This window comes from Natrix helvetica, assembly GCF_964273705.1.
Source record: "Natrix helvetica genome assembly, chromosome: 5".
In the NCBI taxonomy this organism is placed as follows: domain Eukaryota; kingdom Metazoa; phylum Chordata; class Lepidosauria; order Squamata; family Natricidae; genus Natrix; species Natrix helvetica.
In genome coordinates this window covers 137,122,092-137,144,802 of record NC_138551.1, presented here as the reverse complement: position 1 = coordinate 137,144,802, position 22,711 = coordinate 137,122,092, and the positions used below count along the sequence as shown (strand labels likewise).

Genomic DNA, 22,711 nt, shown 5'->3' with positions numbered 1-22,711 from the left:
AGGCTGGATCTTGGTTCCCACAGCTTTCTCTTCACCTCTTTTCCTACTCAGTCTCTCTCTTACATACACACTTTTAGATGCTGTCAATAGGAACAAGGGCTCAAATTATTTTTCTATAAGGTATCCTGTTCAGTAACTGCTGCTGAATAGCAAATTCCTCTGAATGGCTTTTACAGAGTTATCTTTAGCAAAAATTTATTGAGCTGAAACATATACACATGGTTTTCCTTGACTCCTGCATACTATACAAAGAATTAAAATCTCCTTTCAAATAAAATAAACTTTAATAATTCTTCCAATATCATAATGGTATTATATCTCATGCTTTTATATTTGTTCTGGCTGTAAGTTGCTCCTTTGTGTTCAGGTCTGGCCTCAGAAGGATAATGTAGCACTTGGGAATGAAGATGCAGAGCAGCAAACCAGCACTGGAGGCCAGGATGGAGAAGACCTGAACAGCCACCATGTATTTCCCTTTGGTGCTCAGGTAGGTGGGCACAAAAGTCACCCAGACACTGCAGAAGACCAGCATGCTGAAGGTGATCAGCTTGGCTTCATTGAAGGCCCCAGGCAGATTCCTGGCCAGGAAAGCCACCGTGAAGCAGATGGCAGCCAGGAAGCCCATGTAGCTGAGGGTGACGTAGAACATGACAACAGCCCCTTCATTGCATTGCAGGATGATCTCTCCACGCTGGGAGTGTAGGTCAGAGTCAGGGAAGGGGGGAGAAGCTCCCAGCCAGATGGAGCAGATGATAATTTGGACAGCAGAGGAAGAAAGGATGATGGAGTTGGCCAAGCTCTTCCCCAGCCATCTCTTCACTCGGTTTCCTGGTTTTGTAGCCAGGAAAGCCAGCACCACCGTGATGGTTTTGGCCAAGAGAGAAGAAATGGCAACTGAGAAGATGATGCTGAAAACCGTTTGTCGGAGAAGGCAGGTGGCTTTCCTTGGTTGACCAATGAAGAGAGAAGGAGACAAAAAGCAAAGCAGGAGGGAGACCAGGAGGATGTAGGAAAGGTCCCGGTTGTTGGCTTTGACAAGGGGAGTTTCTCTGTATTTAATGAAGATGAATAAAATAAGGCCTGTGGTTAGGAAAAAGAGTAGGGCAAAAGAAACCAGGATGATGCCCAGATGTTCTTCAGAAGACAGGAAGGCTATAACTTTGGGGATACATTGGACTCTCTTCTTATTTGGATATTTATCATCCGGACACTTGGTGCATTTTTCCACATCTGAGAAACAAAAAAGCAACTTTCTTTAATTTTCTGTCCTTTTATCTTACAAGAAATACCTTCTTTGTATAGACATATGAAGTTGATGGAAATCTTAGGACATTAATTATTTCCTGTGTAATGTGTAGAATCTTCATACAAACCTACATTATTACAGGTTAATAATGAATCATATAATCATTTTAGGCAAACATTCTGAATCCTGGCGGTTAATATTCTGGACTTGGAGGATACCTACAGTATCTTTTAACATCTGGAAGCAACCTGGAATTGAGAAACTTCCTATCAGCTAGAACAATTAAGCAGTGGAACAGCTGGCCTTCAGAATTTTTGGGTTCTTCAACATTGGAGATTTTTAAGAAGAGACTGGACAGTCACTTGTCTGAAATGGTATAGGGTCTTCTATAAACGGGGTAGGACTAGAAGACCTCCAAGGTCCCTTCCAGCTCTTTTCTGATTGATTGATTGATCTACATTACTGGCAGACTATTTGTGCAATGAGTTCTCCCCATAACGATCCACAACATCACATTATGGACCAGAGACACCTTCTCAGTGATCTTCAAGGCGATGGTCCAATATACAGTGAATTGCAAGGTCTTTCAGAAGGTGGACCTAAAACAATTCATTGTTTCAAAGATCTCAGAAGTTTATAGAAAGGTAAACTTAGCAGCCAATATCCAAACTAAAAATCAGGAGAGATATTTCCTCTGCTGTTAGTAAAGCTTGCCCAATCTGCCACCATTTTCTCCCATCTCCTCCCAGCCCCTCCTTCAAAGTCTTTTTGATTTATTTCCTTTTAGATAAGAAATTGTATAGGTTAAAAGTAAAAACAAAAAACAAAAAACAGTTGAGCTTCAATCTGTCTTTTAACTTGCACTTTCATGGAAATCATCTGGGTGGATCCAGTTCCACAAAGCTTCCCATTTTCCTCAGTGTGACTCACCTTCCTGAGTGGAGAAGGTGCCCTCCGGACAAGGAACGCAGTCATAGCAGCAAACCGGCTCTCCTTCTCGAGCCCTCTTGACAAATCCAGGATGACAATTTTCCACACATTTGGACTGAGGCAGGGACTGAGCAGAAAAACAAGGAATGCCAAAGAAAAGATGTTAGGACTCTCCGTCCATGGAAAATGGAGGTAGAAATGGATGGAGACAAAGAGCCTTTGGTCTTCACTGAGGTAAATAGGAAACCTCTGACTATTTCTAAACAGATGCAGGAGGTATAACAACTGGCAGATTCTTCATTTAGTTCTTCCCTTTTGCTTTTGGCATTTAACATTATAATAAAGGACTTTTTAAAGTCTGTAGGGATATAATTGAAAAAAAGATTTACATATGATGATATATTCATATTAAAATTAAGAATAAAGTTTACTGTAAAAGATTTAGGAAACATTTATTCCATTAGATTTCTTAATATAGAATAAAATTGTGATGAAGAAACAAACCTCTGACTAATAAGATCTTGAAAGATTTCCATAAAACATGGCAAAGCCCCTTCACTTAGGTCCTGTCTGTTGAAGAACTTCCGTTAGATGACACCAACTGGAATGGAAGGCCAATCAGCCTGGAGACTATAGGCTTTGCCCACTTGAAATGGGACCTCAGGCTTTGGGAAACAGAGAAAAGACACCAAAATTTATCTCACCTTATTGAGCAACTTCAGATGTGAAAGAGCACCTTGTTTGATAGTAAGTCTCTGTCTTTTAAAATACGCCAGAGTCTCAAACCTGGCACCCTCTTTAGGGAGAACCAAGAAGCCCAAAATGAACAGATCTGCTGTTATCTCTCCATTTTGGTCCAAGTACAGTTTTCTCTGAGAAATATTCCAAAATTCATTCTTCTCCAGAAAGGGATGAAACTAGAATGGGAACATCCAGGAATTTGAAAAGCAGGAAACTTTGTTTCTTATCCCACATTGAATCTTTCTTCTACAATTGTCTAATCTCCAAATATGGTTAAATAATATACAAATACTGCCATTATCTTCATAAGTAAATGAAAAAGTTTGAGAAAAAATTGTCAATCATATATTGACAAAATATAGAGAAAATATAATTGATGCAGTTGGTCAATTACACGGGAACATTGTAGAGTAGATGACAAATAAAATGAACAAAAAAATGATCCATAAAACAACAGGTTGATTCCCAGAAAGCATGGGTTGATCAAGAAAAAAGTTGGCAGGCTAATCTTCTCCCTGGTTATTCTGATGGAAAATACCTCCAGATGTGATAATTCTACTTGATTGTAAAGCGACATTAACAAAATTTGGAAAATCTGAAAGAACAAATCTCCCACCAACACTTTTCTCAGCCTGAACAGTTAGCGAGGATCACTCTCACATATCATTACACTTCCTAAATTGATGATGGGAACTCTGGTGATAGAACTGGATTTCAATATAGGACCCACAAACAATTGTGTGATAGGATTATAAACTTGAGGAGTGGATGGTAGGATAACTAAGTGGATAAAACTGTCTTCAAAATGATACTCAAATAATTTTTAACCTTTTAAAATCTTTCCTTTGAAACCTGAAGGTGATAGATAACAATTTGCCATTGGTCATCAATTTTTCTATGTTGTCATTAATACGGTCATTAGGGTAAGCTAATTTGATGTGATATAAAGAATATAAAGTCTTTCAACTTAGAAGCCTTATTTGAAACTTCATTTTAAAAGTTTGATAAAATAACGATGGTTTTAAATCAACTTAAAGGCGATAATGAGAAGCAAGGAACAATTGTTGAATTGGATGGACTGGAACTTAATTTGCTGCTGGCATCCCTGAGGAAGGAGTCTGCTTTGAAGGGAGGCTGCTTGGAGATGGCTGGAGAGGCCATGGACCCTGAAGACTCAAAGTGGACAGAACGGAAGACTGATGAAATGGATTCTTTCAAGAAGATTGGGGGAGATTGGGGAATGAACTTCTCATATTTAACTGGAAAACAAGTCTTAAGAGTCATTGTGTTTCCATTTGCAGGAGGTCCTATGATTTTGAGGAATGGAAAGCAGTTGTTGGGAAAGATCCTAATTACAATTTTAAGGAAAGGTATTATTATTAAGAATCAAACAAAGATGTTTAACCCTGGACAGATTCCGGATAGAACAGAGGTAATGATTGTGTTGGTCTGTGGTAGATAAGAAGCCCCTGTAAATTTCCTGCAAGTTGAATACAATAGCAGATAACAGTTTTGAAGTTTTGAAATTTAACTTTATTGTTGGATTGCCTGTTAATTATATTTTTCTTAATATACAGCATACAGATGACAAGTCAAGTAGTTGGAAATAGATGTGTGGTTTATAATTGTGGGCCTATTTTGCAAAGGGGAGAAACTATTATTGCTGTATTGTATTCAACTGGGGGGACGATATGCTTATTTTGTCTGTTTTTAATGCACACTTTTTAAAAAAAATCTGTGTCATTTTGTTTTGTCTTTGTAATAGTTTTATTTCCCAAAACTTCTATTTTACCATTTCAAATAAAATAAAATATAATAAGAGTAATATCATTTCCAGAAACAATATTTACGATTAGCACACAGAAAAGGGTGCATAAGTAAAAAGCAGTAGAAAAATATCTGATTTTTAACTATGGTACTAGGACTTGACTAACAATAGAGTCTCATAGAAGACCATTAATGAATCTCAGGAAGTGAACATTCTGGTTTTGCAGGGCTGAGAGGAAAAGGGGAATGATGAACAGGCTCTCCAAGGCTACCCACCCCTTGGCGTTTTTTGCAACCAAAGCTTCCCCCCAAACAGAGGACCCCTCCCTTGCCCAAATACTGCAGGGCAGAGTCAGATGGGCCCATAACTGGGCAATGTGTGGGTGGAGAGGCTGCAGCAGATTTGCTGTGAACGGAGGGAGAGAAAAAAGTGGAGATTCTCTCTGCTGCAGCACTTAACCTTGAATGCTTGAATGGCAGTCCCCTCCATTCCTTTCCCCCTCCATTCACAGGAGAACTGCTGCTTCCTTTATGCCCCCCCGGCCCCTCCCTCCAATGGGTTGAAGCACCTGGAAGGGCCAGGCAGGCGGCCGCAGCTCCCTTCCAATCAGGCTCCCAGACCCTTCCCTTTGCTGCGGAGGGAGGAAGGAAAGTTCAGCCAGGTCCAATGGAGTGGGGGGGCTTTGACCGGCTCAGCCAACAGATTTCAATCGCCCCTCCTGGCTCGCCCAAGATGCTCCAATTTTGTTCCCTGGCCAGAGGCACCTCCAGCTAAACACCCCTCAGCAGACATCCAAAGCACACACACACACCCCACGTGGTCTGCCCGGGTGACGTGGCCATCGGAAAAGCCGTGCGGGCTTCAGAGCAACGCTTCTCCCAAAGAAATTCTAGGGAGTCCCCACCCCTTGCTGCCCCTTCAAGAGCCAGAAAACTCCCAGGCAAAGCAGCGGCACCTCACTGTCAGGAGTAAAGGGGGGGAGGGAGAGAAAGAATGAATGGGACAAAAGGAAAACTGGGGGGCAGAGTAACGAAAATCCAGAGGAAACGGGAAGAGGGTCTCTATCGCCTCCTCCCAGGCGGCCCACAATGTTGAACAGCTTCTGATTCCTCTCTCTCTCTCTCCCTCTCCCATTCTTTCTCTTTCTTTCTTTCTCTCTCTCCCTCCCTCTTTCTCTCATTTTTTCTCTTTCTTTCTCTGTCTAATTTTTTCTCTTTCTCTCTCTCTCTCATTCTCTCTCTCTCTCTCATTCTTTCTCTTTCTTTCTCTCTCTCTCTCATTCTCTTTCTTTCTCTCTCTCATTCTTTCTCTCTTCTCTCTCTCCCTCTTTCCACCCATTCCAACGTGCGGTGTAAACAAGCCGCTCGCCCTTCCATCTCTCCACAAATCCCCCTCCTCTGGCTGCTCCAGAGAGAGAAGATTGCTTGCGCGGAAGAGGCAGCGATCCAAGTGCACCGCCAGCATGGTGCCTGCAGCCCAGGAAGTTAATTAGCCGGGTTTTCATGGGCTGCAAGCGACGCTGCCAGGTGCTTGGAAAGGACTTCAATGACTGGTCCACCACTAAGAGCAAACAATGGGGCGAAGCGCAGAGCTGGTTGGAAGAGTGTGTGTGCTTGTATGTGTGTGTGTGCATGCGTGCACACATGCGTGCGTGTGTAATTGCCGGTTTCATCCAAAGGAGTTTTTGTTTCAGGTGGGTCTCCTAGATTTGGAAGGAGGAAAGGAAGGGAGAGAGAGAGAGAGAAGGAGAGAGAGAGAAGGGACAGGCAAGAAAGAAAAGAAAAAAGAAAAGGAAAAATAAGAAAAGGGGAAAGGAAAAAAAGAAGGAGGGATGGAAGGTAGGAAGGAAAAGAAAGAGAGGGAGGGAGGAGAAAGTGAATGAGATATAGTTGGACTGATGGATTGATGGATGGATAGATACATGGAGGGAGGGATGGAGGGAGAGAAAAAATGAGAGGAAGGAAGGACATAAACCATGGCTTCAGAAGACTCTTTGAACCAGCACAGCAATCTAGGGCTGGAAGGGATCTCAGAGGTCAACTTCTAGTCCAAGCCCTGCTCCAGCAGGGTTAGAAGGGACCTTGGAGGCCATCTAGTCCAACCCCCTGCTCCAGCAGATCGTTTGGATTATTTTGGTGCCTCTGAGAGGAGAATTGCCAGAAAAGGGAAGGAGTTAACTAGGACAAGGCTGCCATGCGGAGGAAGGAAGAGACAGTCCTTGACTTATGACAATTGAGCCCAACATTTTGGTTGCTAAGCAAGGGCGTTGTTAAGTGAGTTCTGCCACATTTTACTCAATCCATGATGTCTCCTGGCTCTTACAGTCATGTGCAGGCTAGGGAAGAGCATCTGAAGGCCTGTGCAATGTTTTATGTGCAGAAGTTATAGTTAAATGTGTGCCAGAAAGTGGACTCTGGGTGTGTTTTTCCAAAGTGAGGTTGAATGTGTATAGTTTTAGAAGAACTGTGTGTGTGTGTATAGATGCACATACAGTATGTATAGTAGATAATGTATCTTTTTGTGTGCCTATACTATATGCACACTATACTATGTAATATGTTTGTACACATATGGCACATATACATAGGATTAAATTGTGTATTTTGGATGTTCAGTAGTAGTAAATAAATAGACAGGGAAATTTATCTCGTTCAGGTGAGGAGAGGCCAGGCAAGACACCTTTTGTCGTGAGTGATGTCAAGTTGGCCATGCCCACTCAATCACATGACCACTAAGTCACAGCCATCCAATCACATGACCACCAAGCCATGCCCACAGAACCAGTAGTAAAAAGATTTGAATCCCACCACTGGATACCACCCTCTTCCAATAACTGACTCATTTTACACACGAGTGTAAGATCCGCTCACTCTTATTTCAGAGTGTCAGACATGGAAAAAGTGAATTCCGTTACAAGAGAGGAGATTTTAACTGAATGAGAGAAAAAATATGATAAAAGGATGAGCTGTTTTAGAGCTGAGCCAGTAAAGCAGAGAAGCTCAGTCTCCTCTTCATGGATTGTCTGAGAGCAAAGACTGAGCAGCAATCAGTCAGAGAAGCTTCAACTGGGATTTCTGCAGAGAGGAGGGGTTGGGCTAGATGGTCTCAGGGTCTCCTAATTTATAAAGGTTGTCATGCCACAACATGTAACTGTTGTGCTGTTGTTGCTGTAGCCCCACCTAGTGGCCGGGGGCAGATAAGCCTCACTATAAGGTCTGAAGCCAGACTCCATTTTCTGTCAGCCTTTGGAGAAGACGGAAGCAGCCGTTGTGACTGAGACCCCTGGTCATCCGGAGATGGCCTCCCTCCCTCACACGGAGCATCACTGGGGAGGTTCCAGCTGCTTCTTTGCTGGCTGTTAGTTAATGCTGCCTATCTCCTCTTTCTATTTGATTTCCACTCTTTGCATCTCCTCAGTTTCATCTGCCCTCTTCTCCCAATAAAGCATCCAGGACCTCTTTCATTGGAGGAGAATATCTACTCTTTGGAACCATTAATTCCCTGAGTAATAAAATTGGCCAGATCTGTTGAGATGGTTCTCTTCCTTCTCCTCTGGATTCCTTCTCCAAAGGATCTAAGATTAATGGATCCATATCAGGACCCCCTTACCTGCCATGGCTGCAGCCTTGGAGACCCCAAGATCTTTTCATCCTCCTTCTTCCTTCCCCTCCTCGATCTGGAGGAATAAGCAGCATTCAGGGCCTGGGCCAGAGTCTTCATGAGACTGTAATGTTGATAGCCATTTTGGATCCCTCTTCTCTTCCATTTCCTCTGGGTCTCCAATGGGGCTTTCTGAGTGCATCTTCTGCGGCCTTTGACAGAAAATACATTCTTTGAAAGAGAACAGCGGAAATAATGATCTTGAAACTTTTCTTCCACAAAGTAATAGGGTTTAAAGGCAGAATCTTTTGGCCTTTCATTTGCCAGAAAACCAAAGTTCCAAATACTATGGATGTATTTGAAAAGTCTGCGATTGTTTATTTCATACCCTTCAAAATTTGAGAGGATCCAGACTTTCCCCTCAATGGGTCCTGGCAAACGCAGAAGTGTTAAATGGAAAGGAAGAATTCTGTCCCAAATGGAATCAAATTCCATGAAGTGAACAAAGACGTTGACTTGTCTCCACTTAGAGAGGGAATCCCTGAGGGCTGCAGTATATCCAGACTTTGAGAACAGTTGTGATATAACCACACAAATTCCACTCTGGACAAGCATAGGAGGAAAAATCCTCATGAAAGTCTCTCCATTCTCTGTGTCTGAAGCAAAGAGGCCAATCAGGGTCCATCTGAAGTGGAGAAGCAGCTGGACAATTGCTGGGTACTGGATTCCTTCTTTAGGATTCATCTGGTGGAAAAAGGGGAATTTGCTTTTATCACTCAGAGCCTCTGAAGCTGTTACATAATTGATCTGAAAAAGGAATTGAAAGGATTAGAGCCGTGATGGGGAACCTGTGGCACGCAGAACCCTCTTTCCTGGCACACTAGCAGCCCCAGCCCAGCTCCACTAGCATCCACATGCAGGCGCACCTCCTGCTGGCCAGCTGGTTGTCAGGCCTATGCCGAGGGCCAGGGATGTGTGAATATGCCGTGTGGAGCGCTTGCACTGCACAGGAAACTCCAGTGGGCTGGAAGTGTGTGAATGGCCTGGTTCCCCAGTGCTTCCTCGCTCAGTTGGAGGCTTCCGTCAGCCTTCAAACAGTTGCAGGGGCTTTTTTTGGCTTCCAGGTTGGTGCAGGAGGCTTTCCAGGGCCAAAATGGGGGGAAAAACACTGCGCTTTCCATGCCCCATTTCCGACCTCAGTGGGACCACGAGGCTGCCCCTCCCAATCACTCCGCCCACCTGCTGGCCCCCACCCACAAGCTGAGTGCAGGCCTTACCTTCGCAAGCCTCACGGACTGAAAGTAAGACCAAAGCTTTTGCCTGGCAGAGTGCTTCTGGGGGCTGGGGAGGCCAAAAACAGGATGCATGGAGGCCCCAGAAGGGGAAAATGGCACCCTCTGCTTCAGCTTCTTAGCTCGGACTAAGTGGAACGCAGAGCCATGTCACCTGGCACATGCGGCCTTGCCCGTTGCTCTTCCGGGTTTCTGGTGCGCATGTGTGTGCAACAATCAGCTAGTCTCTGTGTGTACAGTAGTGCCAACAACTGGAAGAGCTGGTCTTCCGGTTTCTGCGAGTGCATGCGCACCAGCCAGATGATTGTCACATGTGTATGCTCCAGAAACCGGAAGAGGAGCTGCCTGGTGCGCATGTACGCACTGGCATGTACACTGGGCAACTCCTCTCCCAGATTGCGTCCCTGAAAAGAGCACTTGGTGCTGAAAAGGTTCTCCAACCATGCCCTATTCCAAGGGTGGTTTTTCCATTTCCTCTCACATTTCAGAGATTGCCGACTAAGAATCCAAGATCCCTCTCATAGTTACTGCTATTGAGCCAGGTTTCAGCTAATCTGTACCTGTACATTTGGTTTTTCTAGCCTAAGTGTAAGACTTTACTTTTCTCTACATTGAATTTCATTTTGTTAGATAGGCCCAGGGTTCAAGTCTATCTAGATCCATCTGGATCTTGAGCCTATCTTCTGGGGTGTTGGCTATTCCTGCCAGTTTAGTGTCATCTGTAAATGTGATGAGTTCCCCATCTATCCCTCATCCAAACCATTGATGAAGATGTTGAAGAGTACTAGGCCTAAAATAGAACCTTGGGTCCCCCACTGCTTCTTTCCCTCCATGTAGATATAGTTCCATTGAGGACCACAGGCTGAGTCCATCTGGGGGTGATGCTATCTATCCCATATATTTTTAGGTTTCCAAGAAGTAGATGGTGGTTTACTTTGTCAAAGCCTTTGTAAAATCCAAGTACTGTATACTATGTGCACTGCATTTCACTGGTCCACTAATTTAGCCATTTTTATCAAAGAATGAAATAACCTTTACTTATGATCTGTTTTTGTATCCTTCATTGGTTGAAGTAAGTTGTCAATATCTGGACTGAATAACAAGGGTTCGAATATGCATCCTTCTCTTCCTCCTTGATAAGTATCAATCCTTCTTCTCATTGCTCCATTGAGCCCAAACCACCCTCTTAAACAAGGACTGTGAGAAAGAGCTTGGATCAGGGCCAACAGGCTGAGTTCCATTTTGAGGACAATCAATTTCCTATATGATATTTCTCTGTTAATTATGACAAATGCACTAACATCTAGAAAGCCAGCAAACCGTGTTTTACTGCGCTGAAATAGATGAGATATTGCAAGACAAATTTGTTACTAATATTAGATTATTAACATGCAATATTTATTATAAAATCTATATAGCTGTTCACTACCTAAAACCTTCTGGTTCTTATGCAAGGAATGCATTTTTCTCAAATTTAACTAAGAGGATCATGGCATAAATTTTAGCCACAATATCTCCTAGTCTATTTGGTCTATAATTGCTAGAGTCCTTTTTATTCCACTTTATAGATAGATAAAATGCTACTATTGCCAACTTCTATCCAACTGGATAGGGCAGGCATTATTTATGTGTGAAAATGAAGATGCCCATAGAGGCCGCAAAAATCAGGGTTATTTTTTGATCAGTTAAATAGTTGGTAGAATGTCTTCTCCAGGGAATGTATTGCTTGTATTTCAGGCTTTTTATGATTAATCTCAACATTAACATAATGGGGTAAAATATTGACATTTTTGCTAATATAGAGAAAAATAGCTCTTGAATACCATGGATTAGACATGATTCCATCTATTGCTCACCCACCACCACCCACCGCTCACTTTACCAGATGGAGAAAAACACACAAACCTGTGGGATTTTGTAGGTGCCTCCTAATGTTGACATCTGGGTGGAGATGGCTCTTCTAGCTCCATCAATAAGACCCAGAAGGTTCTCCTTCCTTCCACAGCTGTAGTTGGGGACATTGGCTTCTCCAGTGGAGAGAATGTCCAGCAAGGCATCTGAAGTGCGGAAAGTGCTCAAATGGTTGTCATGGATGTTGTAACCAAGTGTGAGATTGTGCAGGAACTGGGAATTCCTGTTGACCATTTGAATGTTGAAAATGAATCCTAAGCTATATAAAAAATCATCATAACTCCTATTGTAAGAAAAATGTTATAATTAACAGCAACAACGAATACTTTTCTCATATATAATACATATAATCCTCCACAAGCCTACTAAGCCTTAAGCCAACATTGATCCAAAACCAATGATCAGTTACACAAATATGGAATTTGGCTGAGGTATGGAAACTACAACTGGTTCAACCACTATTTTAAATAAAATTCATTATTCAAGTGATAAATTAAGGATTGAACTGAGAGAGGAAAATAATCTGTAGCCCTTTCAGCTTTCTTTCAGACCCCTTTTTGAGTCTCTTTCACAAAATCAGACAAAAGAGAGAAGCCATGGAAATCTAAATCAATCAGGAAATTAGACATATTCCCCAATATAGGAATAAATGAAAAATTAAAAACAGAAAAGAAGGAGAATGAATGGAGTGCAATTCCATCACCCTGAATGACTTACCAATCATGTAAAGCAAACTGAATAGAAGGAGCTACATTGAAAAGCAACCTTATATGCAATTTTTCCTCTCCACTGATGACTATACCGATGAGATGTTCTCCTGGGCTGTAAAAGCTCTGTGGTTGTTTTCCATCCTGGTGCTCCAAACTCAGCGGGCATTTCATTCTCAGCTTCCCAGAGACTGGATGGGACACCAGCAGCATCAGAAGCAGAAGCAGGAGGTCCATAATTCATGGGGTGAATCAATCAATCCCTTTTCTGTTTCTAAATAAGAATTAGAAGAATTCAAAGGACTCTCACAAGGTAGAACACCCAGTTGCTTTTTCTCAACACAGAGAAACACTCAGCTTCATCTGGAAAGAAGAGAGACAGACATTCAAGAGCACAGACCCTGCCTGTCCCCAAACTCCATATTTCTCTGCCCAAAGTCTCCCCTGGAAGATTCAACCAAAGACCAGAGATGAATTTTTTATCATAATTCTGAGGAGGGATCCCTGGATAATTCAACCAGTTCTTGGACTCAAAGGTTGTTGGGAAATTCTCTGGAGGGAAATGAAAGGGAAATAATCCCCATGTGGCTCATAATAACAGGGGAAGAGATTGAATTAAATTGGTCATTTAGAATTCAGAGGTTTGGGGTCTCCATGCTGGGCCCCAGAGGGAAGACATGGCCCCTGCGGCTGAAGAAAAAATAAATCTGAGATTTGTTTGCATAAAGACAAAACCAGGGGGTGGAGGCAGTTAATGCCATAGTATGTCACAGATCTGAAATAGCTGCCTGTTGAGTTGGAACTAAAAACTATTTTATTTTGAAAGCTAATCCTCAAGGGCATCATCACAAAAGGACTGATGCATCCAATAGTGCATCCAATCTCTAAGAACAAAATCAACTTTAGTGAAAAAGTACTTACCAGAAGTTTGCAAAGTTAAAAACAACAACATAGAGACAGAAACACAGAGAGAAGTTAGAAAAAAAACCAAGTGAAAAGAGATGATGAAATCAGGGCTGCCTCTCACCCCATGGAAGGGAGGGAGGAAGGGAGGAAGGGGAGGGACAGAGAGAGAGAGAAAGAGAGAGAGAAAAGTATGAAAAGAGGTGGAGAAATCAAGGCTTCCTCTCACCCCATTAAAGGGAGGGAGGGGAGGAGGGAAGGGGAGCTCAGGACTTTCGTGTTGCAGATGGAAAAGCTGATCTGCAAAATCCAATTTCCATCTTCAGAGAGCCAGAAATGCAGAAACCCATATCCCATGTTCCCCTACCATCCTTTCCCATGCACAGGCCAGGCAAGGGGGCTCTTGCAGGGATGCCAGAGAGGAGTCTGAGTGGGGAGCCCCTCTTGGGAGAAGGAAGCTGGGGAGCCTTGTGTTGGGAAGGGAAGCAGATCTGCAAAATCCCCCTCCAGGTTCCATCGTCTGAGTCCTGGGAAGCGGGGGGAGACCATATCCCATGTTGCTCAGCCACCTCTTTCCATGCATGGGGGCACCCAGTGGAAAGCAAAGCCCAGACACACAGAGAAGGCCCAGGATGACCAAGAAGGAGGAGGAGATCTGGGGCATTCCTGGGAAGAGACTAACCTGGTTTATGGGTCCCTGGGTTGAATGTTAGGGGGACGCAGCCCCCAGGGTTTCTCCAGCCTCGCTTGGGCTCTGTGTCTTTCCAGGAGAGGCTCCTGTGGGGGAGAAGCCATGCAGGGCTGGGTCTTCCAAGGGGGATCCGGGGTTGCCCGGGTGGAAAAGGTGGGTGGCCTCACCCTGGAGGGGACCCTCCATGACTCTGAGGAAGATGGGGGTCTCTGTGGCCCCTCCAGACTGGTCTGAAGATGTTACTTCCATTCTGAAAACAATGAACACGATTTTGTGTAATGCACAAACCATGGTTTTTTACGCCAGATAACCTTAAAACCCCGATCTGGTTTGGGAGCCACGCTGGTTGGTTCTGAGGCTGCCCTAAGCCAACCCTGAGCAAATCCTGGGAGGCCCTGCGAATTCAGCCCCTTCCTGGCCCTTCAGACTCGGGCAGAGTCACAAAACCTTCCTAGATTCTGAGGCTCTCAGGCCCAAAACCTCCCTGGACCAGGAATGGCTGGCAGGACCTTCCAGGAGAGCCTCCTTGGCTGCTTCTCTCCGGCTGTAACCACTGAGCCCACTGGCTCCTCCTCTGAACCTCCGTTTTTGGCCTCTGCTAACGGCCTAGCTGTGGCTGAAGGACTTGGAAAAAGCCTCTTGAAAGTAGCAGCCTCCATTGTTCCTCCCAACGCCTGGCAGGAGAGAGAGGGGGGAGGGAGGAAGGGAGAGGGGGGAGCCAACAGGTACAGAAATGCCTGGAAACCCCTGGAGGCCCTTCAGGTGAGCTGTGAAGTTGGCCCATTCGAATGACTCCACAGGGTCCAGGAAAGAGGCTTCCTTCCCATTGCAGCTTAAGGAGACGAGACGCTTCCATGAGGGTTAATGGAGTTTGGCTCCCTCGGCTGAATTCTGCAGGGCACCCAGAAGCCTCAACCCACTGGGGGGACCTTCACATCCCCCCCCCCCGAAAGGGCTCTGCCGTGGGCTCCTGCAAAGGGGGCTGAGGGTTCCCTCCAGGGCTGGGCTTGGCTGAGAAGGCCCAGATCCCATCCGGATCCCCCCAAAGGCACTGAAAGCCCAGTTAGCCCTCCTATAAGGAGCCCCAGAAACTCTGCTCTGGCCTCGGTCTCTTCCTCTGGCCAGGAACAGCCTCTGGGTCAGCTTCACACAACCCCTGACATACCCGGGGGAACAACACCCACCCTCTGGGTCCCAAGCAACCCAGGCACAGACGGGGGATCCTGGCAACAGATGCGGCTCCCCCTCCCCATTTCCTTTGCCTCTCCCCTGGGTTCCCTGGGACAGAGCCCCTCCCCTGCCCTGCAAGGCCAGAGGGACCCCTCTCCATGGGGTGCTCCACTTCCCACATCAGGAGGAAGAAGCCCATGGCTACCCCAGGGGGAAATTGGCAGCAGAGGCCCAGGCTGACCTCATTTCCCCCACTGGACCCCACCAGCCCCACCTGACCTGTAGATTCCCAGGGCTCACCTGGGAGCCCCACCTATCCCCACCTGCGACGTCAGAACCCCTCTCCCTCCCAGCCAATTCCAAGGAGGGCCCCTCCCTCAGAGGTGACTTTCCGACAGCCCCTGAGCTGCCCAGAGCAGATGGGGTGGGTGGGGGGCTCCCCCTGCCTCCCTCTCCCCCAGACCCCCTCCCTCCTTGCCCTAGGGAGGGGGAGGATCTCCTGCATACCCTTCTGTCCCTGTGTGCCCCCTCCTCACAGCACAGCCACCTGCAAAACCCTCTCCAAATTCAGCCCATTGGAGGCCGCTTGACCGGCAAGGAGGAAGCCAGGCGCAGGGAGGCCATCTGGGTGTGAAGGTGGTCAGGAAGCCCCCAGGGGAAGCTGACCCAGAGATCTCGGCAAGGCTGTTCAGAAGAGGTTGCCATTGCCTCTTTCCCAGGGCTCCGAGAGAGTGGCTGGCCCAGAGTCTCCTAGCTGGCTTAGTGCCCAGGGCAGGACTAGAACTCAGGGTCCCCTGGGATTTCACAACCACCACACCCGACTGACTCTGCTGAGATCCACTTAACCCGGTCACTTCACCAATGGCCGCATTCCCATGTGCCACTGTTAACCATGGTTTGTTTCCTGAGGTTGAAACTGTTGGCCGAGGAGTCAGTGGATTATGGGAACTCCGAAATGGATCAATTCATTGGAGAGAATCTGAACAATAGGATACACAGGCAGTCCTCGACTTATGACAGTTCGTTTAGTGACCGTTCAAAGTTACAACAGCACTGAAAAATGTGACTTATGACCATTTTTCACAGTTACGACCTTTGCAGCCTCCCCAGGGTCACGTGGTCAGAATTCAGATGTTTGGCCACTGATTCATGTTTATGGCCATTCTGGCTGTGTCCCAAGGTCACGTGATCCCCTTTTCAACCTTCTGACAAGCAAAGTCAATGGGGAAGCCTGATTCACTTAACAACCGGGTTATTAATTTAAGAACTACAGTGATTCACTTAACGACTGTGGCAAAAAAGGTCATAAAAAGGGGGAAAACTCACTTGATGGATGTCTCACTTAACAACAGAAATATTGGGCTCAATTGTGGTCGTAAGTCGAGGACTACCTGTATTGGGGACACTTTTCTGCCTGCAAGGACCACGTTCACACAACATACTTGACCAGGCTGGGGTTCCCACAGCCCCCCTGAGACAAACCAGAGGTCCATGTGGCGCCTCCTCAAAGCCTGTAAGAAACTCTGGATGACCACATCCCCCCTCCTCCTCTCCTCTGGGGTCTCCCCTGGGACAAACTCAGACATTGGGGTGGGATCATTCCTGGCTGAGAAGGGGCTTCCTCCTTTCTGGGCAGAACCCAGCTTTGGTAAGACATGGCTGTGAACCCCCTGGAGGAGAACAGAGTCTAATCCCACATCAACCAGGCATTGAGAAGCCACAGCTGGAACCCGGAGCCACCCAGGATCTGGTCTCCAGGCCCTGAGAGCAGAATCTGAGGGATGTTGAGTGGGAGAACTTCCAAGCGGTGGACCTGGGATATGGGCCATCCTCTGTTCTTCCCTGACAGGATGGACCTTCCTGTCCATTCAGTTCCCCCCTTTCACTCAGCCCCCCAGTTCCCCCTTCTAGGCCAAGAAGTCCATATTAATGTCCCCCACCCCCAGCGAAGAGACACAATCCCTGAACAATGGATCCAAATAAACCAGGAACAAAGGAGTTTTCAATAGGACTTTCAAACCCCTTGGAGGTTTTTGGATATAGAAAGTCTCAGCTTCAGAGATGGGAAGGTCAAAGGGGAGGTCCTTCCCCCCCAATACACCCCCACAACAGAGGAAGCCCCACCAGATCTCCAAAAATCATGTCGCTAGAAATCAGGTTGCACCAACCACCACACTGTGGGCATCTCCACCATCTTTGTAGAGCTACTCTGTGATAAGATGGGTGGCCAATAAATGCAATGATTGGATGGATGGATGGATGGATGGATGGATGGATGGATGGATGGATGATGGATGGATGGATGATGGATGGATGGCAGATAGATAGATCTCAGCTGTAGACCTTATAGTCCATTCTTTATTTAAAAAACTAAAAAAGGTCAAAATATAAAGAATCTTAGTGTATTATATGGACATGGAAAGACAACACAGAAATGACAAGGAAGAAAAAAAAATGAAAGCTTCCATCCAGTCTATAATGTTCTCCCTATTTACCCAACAATATAGTCCACAAGTTGTCCCTTTCTGGCATCTTAATGAGCTCTTATCAAAAAATGAATTTTGCTAGAAAACAAATGAAATTTCACTTCAGGCACAAGCAATTTTAAAATGATCTGCAATTTAAGATTTATATATGAAATTCTGATATTAAAAAAAATTCCAAACAGGGCCGACTCTTAACATTGGGCAGAATTCAAGGGAATTGATGGCCTCTTTGTCATTAGAAGACAGGCAACACTAGAGTTCAATGGCATTAACTTAGAGTGGCACCAAACTCCATAGCTCTGGGTGACCTTCCCCAGCAATCTCTGGAGACCAGAGACCATGTTGAAGGACAGCAGAAGTCAATTCCCTGAACTGTCTTCTCCAGCATCACTTTCTGGATGTGTCCTGACAGGAAGGGCACAACCACAACGGAGCAGTGTCCCCAGGGCTGTATCTGTAATTTTTCACTATAACATGTTTTTTCTCCAGCCTCTTCTCTGCACCCTGGAAAAGGTTTAGGATCCCAAGAGGAGAAGTTGCTTCTCACTGTAATTATCACCGTCTGGGCCTTTGAGACCTATGATTTTCCTGTTTTTGAGTTTGATGTAGACATCCGATTGAAGCCATAAGCAAAGGATCTTGTATCAGCAAAGGATAAATTCCTTGGGTCAAGGTAGAGGCTTCACTCTTGATTGCACCTGTCTCTCCTTTCCAGATGAAACAGAGAAGTTCTCTGTCTGTATCAGGAAGCCACGGGCACTTCTGAGAGTCTTTATAGTCTCTGCTCCTGTTGTTGTGTTGGAAACCTGTAGAAGATTAATAAAACCTCATGAATGATGGACCTCCGGCTTCTGCTTCTGATGCAGCTGGTGTCCCATCCAGTCTCTGGGAAACTTAGAAGGAAATGCCCGCTGAGTTTGGAGCCCCAGGATGGAAACAGAACATGGAGCTATTACAGACCAGGAGACCATCTCATTAGTATGGTCATCACTATAACAGAAATATCACACAAAAGGTTCCCTTTCACCAGGGCTCCTTCTATTCAGTCTCATTCGTAAGTCATTCAGGGTGATGGAGCTGCATTCCCTCCATTTGCAGCCCTAACACCCTCCTTTCCTTCTTATTTCATTTACTTCTATATAACAGGACCTGTTTAATTTCCTGAAAGATTTTGATTTCTATTGCTTGCCTCTTTTAAATTTAAATCAGAAAATGAGGCTGGAGAAAACCTGAAGGCTGTTGAGACTATTTTCCTTTTCCTGTGCAAACTGACCTAACTGTTCTTTGGTCTTGGATCAATGTTGGCTTAAGACTCAGTAGGCTTGTGGAAACAAAGAGGATTATTTTTTTAAAAAAAGAATTTGTTGTTGCTGTTAATGATAACATGAACATATTTTTTTTGCAGTAAGCTTTCTTTTGGTTATGCAGAAACCTTACGCTTCATTTTTGCCATGCAACTTATCAACAACAATTCCCAGTTCCTGCACAATCTCACACTTGGATACAACATCCATGACAACTATTTGAGCACTTTCCGCACTTCAGATGCCTTGCTGAACATTCTCTCCACTGGAGAAGCCAATGTCCCCAATTACAGCTGTGGAAGGAAGGACAATCTATTGGTTCTTATAGATGCAGCTGCCAAGGACATCTCTATCCAAATGTCAACATTAGGAGGCATCTACAAAGTCCCACAGGTTTGTTTGTTTCTTTATCTGATTGGGGTGATGATGGGTGAGTGATAGATCTAATCATATCATCTTAGTGGAATTCAAGAGCTGCTCGTCTTTATATTAGAAAATATGTCCACTTTGTTTTAGTCTACTTTGCTCATGTTCAAATTCATCCTAAATGACCTGAAGATCAATTAGGTTCCCAGAAAGGACTTTCCAGTGGATATTCAGATATTCAGAAAAATATTCCTAGTTATGGGGGTCTTTACTGGCATATCCGTTTGACATATACCTTTCACATCCATTTGGACAGAAGTTGGAAGAAAGAGGAGTCTAGCAATTACAGGTCACTTAGTCTAATATTGTGGCTAAAATATATGCCATGTTCCTCTTAGATAAACTGGACAACGGAAAGAAGAGAAGTGCATTCTTTAGAGGAACAAGAAGGTTTTAGATAGACTTAAAGTTCATATACATTTGAATAAGAAGCAATGCATCACTGATAATCTGATATTGACAACATATTTACCTTGAAAATCTAATCACAAAATACGTATGACAATTGGATAACCCAGGGTTTGCTGGCTTTACAGATGTTAATGCAGCATTTAACACATGAAACAGAGAAACATTATGGAGGAAATTGCCTTCAAAATGGAGCCCAGACTGTTGGCCCTGATCCAAGCCCTTTCTACAAGCCCTTGTTTGAAAGGGAGGTTTGGACTCAATGGAGCCACAAGAAGAAGGACCAAAACTCACCAAAGAGGAAGGGAAGGCTGCATATTTGAACCCTTGTTATTCAGTCCAGATATTAATGACTTAACAGGAATAATGAAGGATCCTGAAGTAAACTTGTCTACAGTGATTGGAACAGCCTGGTTTACACTGATCACACAATATTATTATCATTCTCACAACTTGGATGCTGTAAGGTGTTGAGACAATTTGGCTTCTATTGACATAATAATGCAATGATTATTGATAAATTGATAAAGTTACGGTCTTTGGAAAAGAACAGCATAGCCATAGGTACCTATTTGATGGTGAGTCATTAGAGCAAGTAATGCCTTTCCTTACCAGTTCTCTCTCTCTCTCTCTCTCTCTCTCTCTCTCTCTCTCTCTCTCTCTCTCTCTCTCTCTCTCTCTCTCTCTCTCTCTCTCTCTCTCTCTCTCTCTCCTAGAACAACACAAACACAGTCCCCCGAGAATTATCTTTGGGAGTGTCAGCTGCTGTCCTGGGTGCTGAATTGGGAATTTATGCAATTTATCCTTTGTCTAAAATTTGGGCATATAATTATTAGTCTACAATTAAAGCTATGGAATCTCACAGACTCCCAACATTCTCCATATTAGAAGTGTAAAATTTCAATTAAAGACATTTTGGATTGTCCAACTGACAAATTATATTAGGAGATGTGTTGTTCTCTTGTACAACCGTGAAACTCATCTATTATAAGAATGTCAAATGTCTAAGAAAGAGAGAGATCAGGATCTTGGATTGAACATCACAAAAATGATTTATTGGGATTCATATATTAAAATAATATATATCCTGGACGATCAGAATTAAAAAATTACATACGATAAAGCTCCTTATTTGAGCAAAAAAGTTCTGTTGCGATCAGGATACATGGGTTTGATTGTACTAAATTGTAGGGGTGATACAGAAATAATTTGCACTCTTTATTCTTATTCTTTCTTACTTCGTTTATTCCTGCATTCTGTTTATATACACCGACTTATTAATAGTCTGTGTACTACATTATGAATTTTGATATGATTTAATGGCTAGTCAACAATAAACAATTTCTAATGTGGAGTTATTAATAAGGAGGTGTTAAAATGTAGTTTTGGGGACTTCATCTGATCCCAGACATAACACAGCCTCCTCTGTTGCTTTTTTTAGATCAGTGTTGAACCTGTTTCCGAGACTCTGACTGATAAAAGTCAATTCCCCTTTTTCCACCGGATGCTCCCCAAACAAGGGATCCAATACCCAGGAATTGTCCAACTGCTGCTCTATTTCAGATGGACCCTGATTGGCCTCTTTGCTTCAGACACAGAGGTGGGAGAGAAGTTCATGAGGACTTTAACTCCTATGTTTGTCCAGAGTGGAATTTGTGTTGTTATAACACAACTATTCTCAACAAGTGGTCATACAACACCCCTCAAGGATGCCCTCTCTAAATGGAGAGAAGTCAACGTCTTTGTTCACTTCATAGAATATAATTCCATTTGGGACAGAATTCTTCCTTTCCATTTAGCACTCAGGCATTTGCCAGGCCCCATTAAAGGGAAAGTCTGGATTGTGACAGTCTTGGGCCAATTGACAATTAGAAGGCACGAACTTCTCAAATATGTCCATAGTATTTGGGCTTTTGGTTTTCAGCGTAAACAAAAGCAAATGTATCATACATTTAAACCCTCTTTATTTTTGAAATCCAAGGTTGAAGATCATTACTTTCACTGTTCACTTTCTAAGAACGTCTTTTCTGTCAAAGGCCGGAGAAGATGCACCCAGAAAGCCCCACTGGAGACACAGGAGAAAAGGAACAGGATCCGGTTCCCAAATTTCCCCTATATGTATAGTTTTATTAAGACTCTGGCCCAGGCCTTGAACGCTGCATATTCCTCCAGATTGAGGAAGAGAAGCAAGGAGGTCAAAGAGAGGTTGGGGGCTCCAAGGCTGCAACCATGGCAGGTATGGGGTTCTGACAAGGATCCATCAAACTTAGTTACTTTTTGGAAAGTATCCAAAGGAGATGGAGAGGACCTACTTCTCCAACCCAGAGATTGTGTTACTTGGAAAAAGTGTTCTTGGATTCCTTCTGATAAATCAATAAATCAATCTTACAGAATAACCGAGTTGGGAATGACCGTTGAGGTCTTCTAGTCCAATTTCCTGCACAAGCAGGAGACCGTATACCAGTTTAGACTGCAGCACATTGCTGGCTCACATTGAAGTGATTGTCCACTAGGACTCCAAGATTGCTCTCGCAGTTACTGCTATTGAACCAATTTTCACCTTTCTATGAGGAACAGTGAAAATTATTTGATCAGCCTATCAGTCACTGGCCTGATATCTCCAGGGTCTCTCCCTTTGTCCCTTGCCATGGCCGCCAGACTACTCTGCCCTCCTGCCCAGCTTGAATACCTCTGCTGTCCTCTGGTGTGCCTGGCATCCCTTCTGGTCACGGGCTACCCTGCTTGCCTGCATCAACTCACCTTTGCTATAGGCTGGTGTATCTGCTACCACCTCTGGCCATTGGCTCCTTCACTTGCTGGATAAGCTTCTCTAGCTCTGGTCCCTGCCGCCTCTCATGCAACCCCACCAAGCAGGGGCCACGAGGCAGTGTGCAGCATGGCAGACTGGTGAACCCTTCCTCTCCTCTCCCTTCCTGGCTCTGTGCTGAACCCCTTCCACCTCTCGTGCTCTCCTCGCCCTTTTCTCTCCTTGTTGCTGCCATCTCCCCCTTCCTCAGACCGTTCTTTTTTTTAAAAACAAAATTTTATTGGTTTTTAAAAAAATAACAAGGAAAAGGGATGGTGGAATAAGTTACAAATTTTGGCAGTTACAATATGTAGGAAGTGTT

General features: G+C 44.4%; 1 protein-coding gene across 1 annotated transcript; it reads right to left on the bottom strand.

Moving 5' to 3' along the window:
* Window positions 1-319: 319 nt before the first annotated feature.
* LOC309392719 (vomeronasal type-2 receptor 26-like) lies at window positions 320-12,432 on the bottom strand (the record flags this gene model as incomplete). Its single annotated transcript, XM_081954146.1, has 6 exons — window positions 320-1,230; window positions 2,177-2,303; window positions 2,881-3,093; window positions 8,295-9,092; window positions 11,483-11,771; window positions 12,206-12,432. The coding sequence occupies 6 exons, from the start codon at window positions 12,430-12,432 to the stop codon at window positions 320-322; spliced, it is 2,565 nt and encodes an 854-aa protein (XP_081810272.1).
* Between the last annotated feature and the right edge of the window lie 10,279 nt (window positions 12,433-22,711).